Below are 14,127 nucleotides of genomic sequence, written 5' to 3'. Positions count from 1 at the left end.
TTACTTACACTAGACAGAGCTAGATCAGGGAATTTCATTAGTTTTATGCTATCACTAATTGTACCTGGGTCCGCACAATGCAGGCTGATACAGTGTGAGCTGGGATCAAAGCTAAGGGGAAATAATCCACAGAAAACCATAGCAAACCAGTGATTGACAGGTACCTCCGTTGTGGGTCTTCCTGTGCCGATCTGACATGATAATGTCATGTAGCCATTGGAACCCTAAATACCTTTTACTGTAAGGCCACGGCCCCACTATCAGTATCTGGTCAGTATTCAGTCAGTATTTTTTCTCATGAGTGGGAGCCAAAACCAGGTGAGGAACAATCAGAGAAAAGGTATAATAGAAACAAGTCACCAATTCTGCATTTATCACCCACTCCTGAGAAAAAATACTGATCAAATACTGATAGTGGGGCTGTGGCCTTACACTTGCCTTAGGTAGGGGTCCTACTGTTACTAGGACCCGAATAACCTGTGGGGCTGATACATTAATATAGTCACAGCATGAAAGTAGATAAAGATGAGCAATCTGATTCAGGCCGCCCAGGTCAGGCGTCCAGTGGCAGCTGGACTTCACTTGTGCGCCCAGCATGATCGACTTGGCATCCAGGGAACCTCTCGCGCTTACTAGGACCGACTTCATCATGACGTTGCCTCACACGACCTCGTGATGTGTGTCACGCCATCAGAGGTGCCCATGATGTTGGGCACAGAAGTAAAGACCGGCTGTCACGGAGGACCAGGCAGTGGAACAAGCCAGTGAATGGAATTACGAGACAAGCAAAAACTGGGCCAAATCTTTCACCATGGCGCATAATGTGTGATAAATGTGGCTCATCTTGAAGATATGTTAGACAGGTTTGGGCGCTTTGTTAATAAATTTCCCCCCAATGTTCCTACTCCTGACCACTTTTATCTTTACATTAACCGCTTGGGTCACACTGGAAATTGTAATTCAGAAGTAAGTAAGGTATTGACAGCCTGCAGCACATCTGCTATCAAGTGTCCATTCCTGGCCGCTGGCCGGGCTGCTGCATGTGGCTAGAAACCTTAGTCTGACTCATCGAGTGGAGGAAATGTAATCCTGCCTGACCCATATTTAGGATCCATGGGTGTGAGATTACACAGCTGAAAGTGGCTACAGAAGCCCCATGCAATGTCTCGGGGTACCCTCCACCTCTCTCATCGTCATCCATCCATTCACACTGGACAACCCTAAGCAAAGGTTTATTCTGACAACCTTTGTATTATGAAGGGTCTGTGAGACAAGACAGGGGTGAGAAGGGGAGGACACTGGAAGACATCACTCCACACAGTCAATGAGGGCCACTGCATGTGACATCAGGAGTCAATGAGGCGAATGAGAGGATGAAGTTTGCATGATACCCATCGGCGCAGAGGACAGAAGTATTGATAATGAAACTGCTGGAATTCAGGGGTCAACCTGATGTCCCTCAAAAATGCTAATTCCAGGTCAGACTCTGCCAATATAACCAGCAACAACAGTAATGCCAACAGAAGACACAGAGTGACTGCAAGCAGCCGCAGAACACTTTGTAGAAACTTATTTGCCTGTTCTTGTTCAGGTTCCCTTTGACTTGCTCGCTCTGGGCCGGGCAGAGCCGGCGGGGGTATCTCCAGGTCAGTAATGCTGGGAGCAGCCAGGTCACTCTCCTCGTTCTGGGTTGTACAGGTTGTACCATTCACCTGCTGCCCAATTGATAGCTCAAGGTTGGAATCAGACACGGGAGTAGGAAGGATGCTGGAACACGGAGTGTATGCCTCGTCGCTGATCACCGTCTCCCGGGAGGAGCAAGGAGATAAAGCATCAAGGTTGTCAGAAGAACGAACCGGAGTGGAGTGGGCACTGTCACGTAGAGACTCCAGACCTGGGGGAACAGCGACACTTAGAGAAAGACAATAATGTAGACACGCACAACAGACCACACATGAATGAGCACAATAAAGGATCGGGATACAGCCAGGATCCACACTGGTATATTTACCTTTTATTCCAGTTTCCCTCACATTCGCAGCTGGCACATGTGGTGCTGGGAGCCCTCCTGCTTCCTCTGAAATCCCCTTTTCTCTCGATGTTGCAGGTGGTGTAGTGAACACAGGGATGGCTGCAGTAAGAGCTGGGAAGAGGGGCAATGCCCCCAATGCTCTACCCAAAAGCCGAGGCCCCAGACTCAGCACCCGAATCTTCACATCGCGGTAACAGTGATTGATCATACGCAGGTGAACGTTCACTTTGGTTTTGATACGGATGAGACACTTCACCATGATGAATGGAGGATAGCCCTTATATCTAGTCGCACTCACTTCCTATTACCACTTTCACGTATGTTCCTACCCGCACGTCTCGCCCTGATCACCCGCACTTGCCTGCCCCTCTTTCTAGACACTTTCTATAACCTTCTCTTTCTCTTCCCTCTCGGCGTCTGGCTCTCCTCATCTCCGGACTGTGTCACCCCACCTCCCCTCTCCCTATGCTCTGACATACAAGGTGAAGCTTCTGGCTCCTGGACGCTATTTTGGGAACCAGTATATTTACTACTGAGCAGAATCAGGAGACCCCTTGCCCCAGCTGTCATATACCACTCCCCCATGGCACGGCAGCTCCTTACAGACACGGTCCGACTTCCCAGACTCATGTCCTCATCCACATGGAGAGGATTTCTATGTGAGTTAACCCTTCAGTATTCAGGTAGTTATTCTGCACAGGGTTTCTGAACTGCAGTGTGTGAACCTTGGCAAGTTGCTGTTCCTATTGTACTGATGGATATATCTGTACACCAACCTCGAAAATACACTAAGCATAATATGGGAATGATGGATGCAAACAGAACGTCCTCATACTTAGCACCCAATGCTCCACTAAGATGTATTGTGGAATATACTGAAGAAATAGTGCCATATACACAGACATTCATGCAATAGTAGGAAATCAATAAAAACTAATAAAGGACTCACTTAGATACACTAAGCATTATTATGCTCCCCCAGTGATGGGTGTAGGTACTAGTATGGATGTGCCCCATTCACCATGTGGTGTAAGGCGACTAGTTCAGCTACATTGTAGTTTTTTACATTGTGGTAGGGTATGTGCACATGAAGTCTTTAAGACGCTTAGGTTTTCCTAGGGGATGCTGCTTCAGAAAAAAGCCAGCAATGGCAGGCAGTTTCCATGTTGGTTTTGCGAGTGCTTTTTTCTGTAATTTAAACTATAACTAACAGGAGACTGAAGAATGAGCACACTACTCCTTCTAACTGCTTCACGGTTTCCGAATCCTCAAGCAGTTAGAAGAAGTAACAAAACACTGAACATGTGCAGAACAATGTGGTTTTTACATTGCAAGGCATTATGTTCTTTTTTTGTGCTGATTTTGCAGCAGATTCCAAGCAGAATCTGTCTGAAAAAGAAGTTGTGTTCCCACTATGAGCTTGAGGTTTAGGTGAGTTTTCCATGTTGCACCATTTCTGCACCCATTAAGTAAAACCGGTTACTTGCAATTTTTTCGAGAACACACAGCGTAAAAAACCCACCAGAAGCTCATTGTGGGAATGTGGCCTAAGGGTAAGCTCACTTGTGTTGCTATTTACTGTGGGTTTTCTGTGGGGAAGTCAAAATCGCAAACAGAGAGCCCCTCATTGTGGAATACCAGCTGATCTCTAGCAAAATCCACAAGTGCATACAAATGTAAAATAAAATAACAAACTGATATAAAAAAAATCCATATCATGGAATGTCCTATAACAGGGAAGAGGTTGTCTGGAATTTTTAAAAATTTGCCCAAGAAAATGAATTGATCTAAAGTAATAAAAGAACCATTATTTCCCTGTTCAATAGCCCTCGGCTCCTGCCAGCACTGGAGCAATGGCGTCACATCGATCGGTCACATGACGGCTGCAGCCAAACACTGTGAATGAGCTGAGTGTGACCGGAGCGTAAGTGCAAACGGAAGTAAGTGTGTGACTTGTTGTTCAGTGACTTAGGATTCAGGGAGTTTGGAAGGGAAGAATTTAGACTGAATTGCTGTCTGTATTTTATTAATTCTTTACATTTCTTTTTACCTAACATTTCTGTCTAGTGCAACCCCCATTAGGAAATGAGCTCCATTATTGGCAATGCTATCCAGTGTACATCTTGCCACATGTATGCAATCCTTGAACAGCTGGTCGGGGTTGCATACTGCTGTGCGAGATGTGTGCACGTTGTGCGTTTAAAAGCCCAGGTACTGGATCTAAATGAGCAGCTGGCAACACAGAGATCCATTGACAATATGGAAAGGAGTCTGCTGCTCACTGAGCATCTGCTCACTGGGGTAGATGAGGGGGAGGGTGGTAGTAGGGAGCTGCAGGACAGTGAGGCAGCTAGCTGGGTGACAGCTAGAAGGGGGGGGGGGGTAGAGGGAAGAGTGCCAGGGAGGCTAGTCCTGATCTGGCACACCCCAATAAGTTGTTCGGCAGATCTCAGACCGAGTTGACAGATTACTGGGAGGGGCAGGTGAGGACCCAGCAGTCATGGTGCACATTGGCACAAATGACAAAGTTAGAGGTAGGTAGAAGGTAAAGATGATTTCAGGGAATTAGGCAGCAAGCTTAAAGCAAGGACCTCCAAGGTGGTATTCTCTGAAATACTACCTGTACCACGTGCCACGCCAGAGAGGCAACGGGAGATTAGGGAGATAAATAAGTGGCTCAAGAACTGGTGTAGGAAGGAGGGATTTGGGTTCCTAGAGAGTTGGCTACAGACTCTATGCTAGGGACCGGCTGCACCTCAATGGGGAGGGTGCAGCTGTGCTGGGGGAGAAAATGGCTAGAAGGTTGGAGGAGTGTTTAAACTAGGGATTGGGGGGGGAGGGTATTCATTTTATAGGTGGGAAAGATAGTGCAGATAGTGACCTGGGCACAAATAAAGAAACTGGGGGTGGGGTTAGAACAGTCAATAAAGTAAGAAGGAATAGAGGTACAGAGAGATACATAAAATGCATGTACACTAATGCCAGAAGACACACCAACAAAATGGAGGAATTAGAATTAATTTTGTTGGAAAATAATTATGACATGGTGGGGATATCTGAGACATGGCTAGACGAGAACCATGATACGGTTCCACACAAAAGGTCGATACATAAAATGAGAACAATGGGGATAGGGGAAAATATATGTATGTGGGTTAAGAATTGGCTCAGTGATAGGAAACAAAGGGTGGTTATTAATGGAAAACACTCAGACTGGGTCTCAGTTAACAGTGGGGTACCACAGGGGTCAGTATTGGGCCCCCTTCTTTTTAACATTTATTAATGACCTTGTAGGGGGTATACAGAGTAATATTTCAATATTTGCAGATGACACTAAAGTCTGCAGGGTAATCAATACAGAGAAAGACAATTTTATACTACAGGAGGATCTACAGTGCCTACAAGTAGTATTCAACCCCCTGCAGATTTAGCAAGTTTGATAAGATGCAAATAAGTTAGAGCCTTCAAACTGCAAACGAGAGTAGGTTTTATGAACAGAAGCATAAATCTTACAAACCAAAAAGTTATGTTGCTCAGTTGAATTTTATTAAATTTTAAACATAAAAGTGTGGGTCAATTATTATACAACCCCTATGTTTAATATTTTGTGGAATAACCCTTGTTTGCAATTACAGCTAATAATCGTCTTTTATAAGACCTGATCAGGCCGGCACAGGTCTGTGGAGTTATCTTGGCCCACTCCTCCATGCAGATCTTCTCCAAGTTATCTAGGTTCTTTGGGTGTCTCATGTGGACTTTATTCTTGAGCACCTTCCACAAGTTTTCAATTGGGTTAAGGTCAGGAGACTGACTAGGCCACTCCAACACCTTGACTTTTTCCCTATTGAACCAGGCCTTGGTTTTCTTGGCTGTGTGCTTTGGGTCGTTGTCTTGTTGGAAGATGAAATTACGACCCATCTTAAGATCCTTGATGGAGGAGCGGAGGTTCTTGGCCAAAATCTCCAGGTAGGCCGTGCTATCCATCTTCCCATGGATGCGGACCAGATGGCCAGGCCCCTTGGCAGAGAAACAGCCCCACAGCATGATGCTGCCACCACCATGCTTGACTGTAGGGATGGTATTCTTGGGGTCGTATGCAGTGCCATCCAGTCTCCAAACGTCACGTGTGTGGTTGGCACCAAAGATCTCGATCTTGGTCTCATCAGACCATAGAACCTTGAACCAGTCTGTCTCAGAGTCCTCCAAGTGATCATGAGCAAACTGTAGACGAGCCTTGACATGACGCTTTGAAAGTAAAGGTACCTTACGGGCTCGTCTGGAACGGAGACCATTGCGATGGAGTACGTTACTTATGGTATTGACTGAAACCAATGTCCCCACTGCCATGAGATCTTCCCGGAGCTCCTTCCTTGTTGTCCTTGGGTTAGCCTTGACTCTTTGGACAAGCCTGGCCTCGGCACGGGAGGACACTTTCAAAGGCTGTCCTGGCCGTAGAAGGCTAACAGTAGTTCCATAAGCCTTCCACTTACGGATGATGCTCCCAACAGTGGAGACAGGTAGGCCCAACTCCTTGGAAAGGGTTTTGAACCCCTTGCCAGCCTTGTGACCCTCCACGATCTTGTCTCTGATGGCCTTGGAATGCTCCTTTGTCTTTCCCATGTTGACCATGTCTGAGTGCTGTTCACAAGTTTGGGGAGGGTCTTAAATAGTCAGAAAAGGCTGGCAAAAGAGATCTTTAATCCACACATGTGAAGCTCATTATTCTTGGTGCCTGAACTACTTCTTAATACTTTAGGGGGACCAAACTGAATTCTTGTGGTTTGAGGGGTTGAATAATAAATGACACTCTGAATTAACTTTTTACGTTTTAAAAAAAAAAAAAAAAATTTGCTGCAGTGCATTTCCCACTTCCAGGCTGATCTACAGTACAAATGTCACAATGCCAAGTTAATTCCGCATGTGTCAACCAGCTAAATCTGCAGGGGGTTGAATACTACTTGTAGGCACTGTATGTAAACTAGAAGCTTGGGCTGATAAATGGCAAATGAGCTTTAATGGGGATAAATGTAAGGTAATGCATTTGGGCAGAGGAAATAAAATGTATAATTATATGCTTAATTGTAAAACACTGGGCAAAACTGTAACTGAAAAAGACCTGGGTGTATTGGTGGACAACAAGCTCACGTTTAGTGGCCAGTGTCAGGCTGCTGCTGCTGCAAAGGCAAATAAAATAATGGGATGCATTAAAAGAGGCATAGATGCTCATGAGGAGAACATAATTTTACCTCTATACAAGTCACTAGTGCGACCACACTTAGAATACTGTGTACAGTTCTGGTCTCCGGTGTATAAGGAAGACATAGCTGAATTAGAGAGGGTGCAGAGAAGAGCAACCAAGGATGGACTTAGTCTTCCTTCAACCTTAAAACTATGTTACTATGTATGTTACTTGTCTCGGCAGTCATGTGCTGCACATGAAAGTGTCACAGCCGAGTGACATAACCACTGGGCATCACTGCAGAGCGGACAGGCATTACCAGGGCAGAGCGGCACAGAACAGGTGAGTACATTCCTGCTGTACCGTAACTTTTTGGAAACTCATTTATTAACATAGTCTTCCTTCAACCTTAAAAACTAAGTCCATCTAGTTCAACCCATAGCCTAACATGTTGATCCAGAGGAAGGCAAAAAAAAAACCATGTGGCAAACACTAAGCTCCACATTGGGGAAAAAGTTCCTTCCTGACTCCATACGGCAATCAGACTAGTTCCCTGGATCAACGCCCTATCAAGGAATCTAGTATATATAACCTGTAATATTATACTTTTCAAGAAAGGCATCCATGCCCTTCTTAAATCTTAGCAGCAAATTACTCATTACAACATCATGCGGCAGAGAGTTCCATAGTCTCACTGCTCTTACAGTAAAGAATCCGCGTCTGTGATTATGATTAAACCTTCTTTCCTCCAGACGTAGAAGATGCCCCCTTGTCCCCGTCTCAGGCCTCAGAGTAAAAAGATCAGTAGAAAGGTCTTTGTACTGTCCCCTCATATACTTGTACATAGTAATAAGATCACCCCTAAGCCTTCTTTTTTCCACAGTAAATAACCCCAAGTGTAATAACCTGTCTTGGTATTGCAGACCACCCAGTCCTCTAATAACCTTGGTCGCTCTTCTCTGCACCCTCTCTAGTTCAGCTATGTCTTTCTTATACACCGGAGACCAGAACTGTACACAGTATTCTAAGTGTGGTCGCACTAGTGACTTGTACAGAGGTAAAATTATGTTCTCCTCATGATGATCTAATGATAGCCTTTAATCTAAATAACAAAAAAATAAACATTATGTGTAGATTTGTGCCTGAAAAACATTTAAAGCGATACCTACCCTCCATGATGGATATATGAACAGCACGTCTCCGTGTCCGGGGAACACTACTTAACCTCAGTCCATGACTAATTGTGGGACAACTACGGCTCGGCACCATTCCCGCTCTGCACCACAAACAAGACAGAATATGTCATCCCCTTTAAGGAACACTGTAAGCAATTGGGAAGGAACAATTGAGTTTTGGTAAATAGTATGTACCTGTGAATTTCAGGAGGTTCCCTCTTGATTTTGGCACTTGATTCCATTACTTCTTTAGCAACTCGACCACTAGGGAAATATATTAAGATTTGGAAGTGGAAAACAAGAATGCTACATACAACCGGGGAGGGGGAAGACAAATATTCTAGAGTTAGAATCACTATGAAAAATTGGAACAGAGCTTATGTGGCTGAATGACCCCTATACACCCTTCCGTAAAGCTACTTTCCACAATAAGTTTTTGATATTGCAGATTTTCTGCACCAATTGGCTAAATTAGGTGACTTGCATTTTTCATTATTGTGTTTTATAACGATTTTGATATTGCAATTTTTGTCTCTTTTTAGTATGTCATGTTATAAATAAAGCTGCTTTGATTTTGATACTTCCTGGTATATGGCTTTGACAAAACTTTATTGATACAGTTATGTGTGGATTACAAGCAGTGGAAAGGCACTAAAAATGCACATGCATTGCAGATGTAAAACACGTGCCGCAGGTCAGTTTACGCAGTGGAAAAAAAAAGCAAAGTGGGCACGAGATTTTTTATAAATCCCATCCTCTTTGCTGGAACAGTAAGACGCTGCATTTTCTGTGCAGCGAAAATACGCAGACTGAGAAACTCCCCAAAAATTCATAGTGGGAACTTAAAGGGGTATTCCCATCTCCAAGATCTTATCCCAATATGTAGTAGGTGTAATAATAATAATAATAATATTAGCAAATACATCCAATTAGAAATGTAGTATAGTTCTTCTGATTCAAAATGTCTCTTACCCCCTGTGCAGTCATTGCAGGACCATAGGCATACATGGTTACGGCCACTAATATAGTGAGTTAGTTAGCTAGTTGCTAGTGGTCGTAACCATGGATACCTAAGGTCCTGCAATGCCCAGAACATGAGGAAAGAGACATAGCGAATCAGAAAAACTATACTACATTTCTAATTGGAGGTATTTGCTAATATTATTATTGTTACACCTACTACATATTGGGATAGGATCTTGGAGATGGGAATACTCCTTTAACTTTAGGGTCCATTGATGCGTATGAGGGCGTCGGCATTGATAAATGATCAGTAGCACATTTTCCTGGGGAAATAGTGGGTGATCCTCTTCAGTGAGAATAAGGCTGGGGCTACACAGTGACTTTAACAACATGTATCACGCTGCTAAAGTTGGCTAGGTGTCACTGCTACATTGCAGTGCAACAAAAGTGAATGGGGTCACACTGCGACACCAAGGGTACTGCAGATGCAACACGTCACAAAAAGTCCAAGCATTTCGGATATTTTGCAACTTGCTGGTTGCCGTCACTACCCTCGGGGTTGCAATGAGACCCATTAACTTGCTTTGCCCTGCTGTGTAGCATGAACTTTGGTCATGTAATATGTGTCGTGGCCAGAGTCATCATGTAGCCCCAGCCTAATTCTTGCAACTTGTTTTAGAATAAAAAAAAAAAATCAAAAAGCATTTTCCACCTTTTACTTACCTGTATCGAAAGCGGCTCCCTTTAAAGAACAAGTTACTACTAGAAACAGTGCGGACCTGGTTGGAGTTTTCAAGTCTGCAGAGAGAGAAAGTGGTGAGAAGATGTGGAAACAGAAGGACCCATTGGGTATACAGGACAATGTGTGGAGTATAAAGCTATGTGCACACGGTGCGTTTTTTATGTGTTTTTGATGGAGTAAATCTGCGTGGAATTGGCCCCAAAAACGCATTGCAAGCCTTATGCCAGCATTTTGTATGATATTTTGTAAGGTCTGTGCACATGATCGGTATTTTTCATTACAGAATTTCATGTGTTTAAAGAAGCAGCATGTCCATTCTTTGTGCGTTTTTCCTATACAATGCATTGGCAAAAATGCATCAAAAATGCATGAAAACGCATGAAAAATGCTGCAGATTTTCCGAAGTGTTTTTGCTGCCAAGAGGTGCAGAACCTTGCAGAAATTTCTGCAAGCAAATCCTGATCGTGTGCACATAACCTAAAGCAGAAGACTGACTTGTAGAAAGACTGGTTCTCCACGCCACATTTCCACAGGTGTTTGCAGGCCTCTGGAGTGGGGGCCAGGAACGTCAGCACCAAGCGCTTTTCCTACAGAGACAGACATGGAAATGTAAATTTTAGGCTAAATGTAACAGATCCAACAAGAACAAATAAAGTGCTGTCAAATCATGTCACTCCTGACAAGGGAAGGGCCTAAAATTTGACAGCCTCGCTATCTGATAGTTGGTTGCCCATGTACATTATATATATCCTGACTGACTGGTATATATAGGGCTTATATGACTGATGAATACACACACTCAGAAATGAATAGTAATGCACACATGAAGGCTGGAGCCCGGAGTACTGAAGAAATAAGGGCCAAAAAGTCTACAATGTGATAAGGGGTCGTCTTTATTTTTCTCATGTAGAGTTTGCAGCTTATCCTCTCTCTTCTATAATGTACAAAGCTGAGTAAAACGCTGGTAATTTAGAAATAAAAGGTGATAATAAATGAATGTGTAGAAAAAAAAAATATAACACAAAAGTGACAACATTCTGCAACCGATCCCATTCAGTCATTGTATAAGTTATACCAATAACATTTAGAAAAGAGCAACATATATTGTGGCTCTCCACCTTTTTATACTTTCCAGAGTTGATGAAAGTATGTTTTTCATGAGAAAACGAAAGGGTGACGCCATCAAATTGGAAATTTTCAACATAAAAGAGACTTTCCTTGTGCAATCTTGAGCGCTTTGAAAGGTGAAAAGCGATAAAAACCCTATATGAAAAGATCCAGTTCTTAACTGGAATAAATCCAAAAATAATGTATGTCCAAATTTTTGGACATATGCAATACTGGAATTTGAGTTGGTGTGTATACCTGTCCCATTCTGTATGTATACACATCAGTCATTCAGTAAAGGTATATATCGTATATAGCTTTAGCTCACAGCCCCTAATTAGTGATGATCAGGTGTAATAAACATTCCAGTCAGTTAGTGTATATATAGAAATATATGGAGATTTTCACATCATCTAGTCACCCAGTATATATACCAGTCCTTATGTATATACCAGTCTGTCAGGGTATATATTAACATTTTACCTCCTTCTCTCTCACATATAAATGAAAAGTTTTTCCTTCAAATTTCATTTTTGTGGCATCACTCCTGAAACAAACAAAAAGAAATAAAAATCACAAAGACTTCCACAAGGAAAAACGGAACGACAGGACATAAGACAAGAACAAGTGCAAGAGGCTGGCATGGGGGTGCGAAGAGGGGAACATTACTAGAGGACGGGTGACAGCAGAGGATGGGGGGCTTATGAAGCGAGACCACACAGAGGCTGATCAGGTCGATGGGTTGTGATTGTGGTAGAAAGATTTGTCCAATTACTAAATACGATTACACAAGGAAAATACACCAGCATGTCTAGGCATTGTATAATGTCAGTGTCCTCGTCGGTGGTGGTATCTGTATTCAGATATGGGCCATATTAATATAATCTTTTAAACGCAATTATGGCTCGTAATCCCTGAAATCTTTACTCTAAATCCAAAGTGTTCCCATTGTGGCCTATGACCCTCATGCATTGCCGACCATCTGATGTAGAGACCCCCAGACACAAGGTGAATTTAAGCACCTGATCCTTTTGTGAGACCATCAGAGTCTGATATTGTCTTTCTCCCTATTGAAAACACATGAACGCTCGACTGATCCAATGGTCCGTTTGTCTGGGGAAGTCAGGAGTAGTGATGAGCGAGCATGCTCGTTACTCGAGATTTACGAGCATGCTCGGGGGTTTTCCGGGTATGTTCAGCGTGCTCGGCCGTTATTTTTTAGTCACTCTGTGCGCATGATTTGCGACTGTTTGACAGCTTTAATACATGTGAGGAATGCCTGTTTCTTAGGCAATCATCACGTATTAAAGCTGTCAAACAGTCGCAAATCGTGCGCACAGAGTGACTAAAAAATAACGGCCGAGCACGCTGAAGATACTCGGCGACCACCCGAGCATGCTCGTCAAAAGGGTTAACAGAATATACTTGCTCATCACTAGTTAGGAGGGATAGTTGTGGATGAATGAGAATTGGCCGACAGCTATCCGCCGTTAAAGAAATTAAGTAATGAAGTTTACAAAGAGATTCTGGAGATTAAAGGCTGCCATACACCTTAGAGCAGCGATTCCCAAACTCCAGTCCTCACGGCCCCCAATAGATCAGGTTTTCAGGATTTCCCTAGTACTTTACAGGTGAGAGAACCTGTGGCAGTTTCTGCTGCCTTGATAATAATTCCATCACCTGTGTAGTACTAAGGAAATCCTGAAGACATGACGTGTTGGAGGCCATGAGGACTGGAGTTTGGGAAACACTGACTTAGAATAACGTCAGCCAAAGCTGCTGATATCAGCGAGTTCAGTCGCAGTCTAATGTGTATAGGCACCTACTGACTCCCCCCACCCTGACAGACGATGTCGGGGGAGATAAGGACCTGACATGTTTGAAATCTGTCTGCCCATCTTTTTTGTTTTCGGCAAGATAAGTCTAACAGCGGCTCCCTCATAAGGATCACAGGAGGGTAGGGCAGAGCAAGCGCTCCTGTGTATGGAGGAGTCAGGAGAGATTATCAGCAGAACCATCATTTGTCCAACAGCTATCGATTGTTTATGGGGCCCCTAATTCGCCATGCAGAAAGAAAAAAGTCAGGGGCCTGCTGACTGCAGATATTTTTTTAGTGGGGAATGAATTGGACATGTTGGATTTTACCATGCCCAATCCTTAGTTCCTGCTGCCAGGAGTCAGGCTTATTCCAATTTCCCCATTATTATAGACATGCATGCTCAAGATTTTATCTCAAGATCTTATAATTGTGAAAATGCAGAGATCTGTGCTCTAAGTAGACACATCTGTGAGATCTCTGCAAAGGGTGAATCTCACAATAAGGACGCGTTCAGACGTCTGTACAAATCAGTCCAAGATTGGACCGCAATGCACGGACTGGCCGCGGGTTTCCCGACTCGAGCGTGACAGCTTCATATACAATATGTCTATGAAGTGGGAGAACCGCAGCCAGTCCGTGCATTGCGGTCTAATCTCGGACTGATTTGTATGGATGTCAGAATGTGTCCTTACTCAAGGTTTAATAATTTAAGGGAATAAAATATCACTAATGAGTAGACACCAATAAGATGTTCTATAATACCTATACAACGAATGCCAATCTAAAAAAAGTAGAGGTGCCAAGAGCAATGCACTGGCACGCAGAACAGAAAACTAGTTATAAACATTACATAGCCGATAGCCGAAGGTTCACCAGACAGATGTCTCTCCCATCTTTCCCCCACACATGAGCGCTCAACTCTGATGAGCATGCATGGTCAATGGAGAGAAAAGAGAAAGATGCTGATCAATTTCTCTGGCCGTGGTTTATCCCCCCTCACCACCCACCAAACTGAAATTCCAATAGCCGGACCCTTCTCTCATAATATCATCAAGGGAGATGAGTCAGGAAGCTCTCCTACAGATCAGATGATTGCCCATTTCCACCAAA

At 43.6% G+C, this 14,127-nt stretch overlaps 1 protein-coding gene across 2 annotated transcripts in view; it reads right to left on the bottom strand.

Annotated features, from left to right (window-relative positions):
* Positions 1-414: 414 nt before the first annotated feature.
* Positions 415-14,127, bottom strand: part of FRMD5 (FERM domain containing 5) — a 72,025-nt gene continuing 58,312 nt past the window's right edge. For both annotated transcript variants that reach the window (XM_073653509.1, XM_073653510.1), the window contains 6 exons: positions 11,682-11,745; positions 10,587-10,678; positions 10,073-10,147; positions 8,582-8,650; positions 8,381-8,487; positions 415-1,894 (listed from right to left, as the gene is read on the bottom strand). In XM_073653509.1, coding sequence (XP_073509610.1) covers positions 1,347-1,894; positions 8,381-8,487; positions 8,582-8,650; positions 10,073-10,147; positions 10,587-10,678; positions 11,682-11,745 — 955 coding nt within the window. In that variant the 3' untranslated portion in view covers positions 415-1,346. The remainder of the gene's footprint in view (positions 1,895-8,380; positions 8,488-8,581; positions 8,651-10,072; positions 10,148-10,586; positions 10,679-11,681; positions 11,746-14,127) is intronic.

This window comes from Phyllobates terribilis, unplaced genomic scaffold (assembly GCF_046119375.1).
Source record: "Phyllobates terribilis strain yellow unplaced genomic scaffold, ASM4611937v1 Scaffold_11__3_contigs__length_659146591, whole genome shotgun sequence".
NCBI classification, from domain to species: Eukaryota; Metazoa; Chordata; class Amphibia; order Anura; family Dendrobatidae; genus Phyllobates; species Phyllobates terribilis.
Note: the sequence above shows the minus strand (reverse complement) of the source record. Positions and strands in the feature narration are given on the sequence as shown.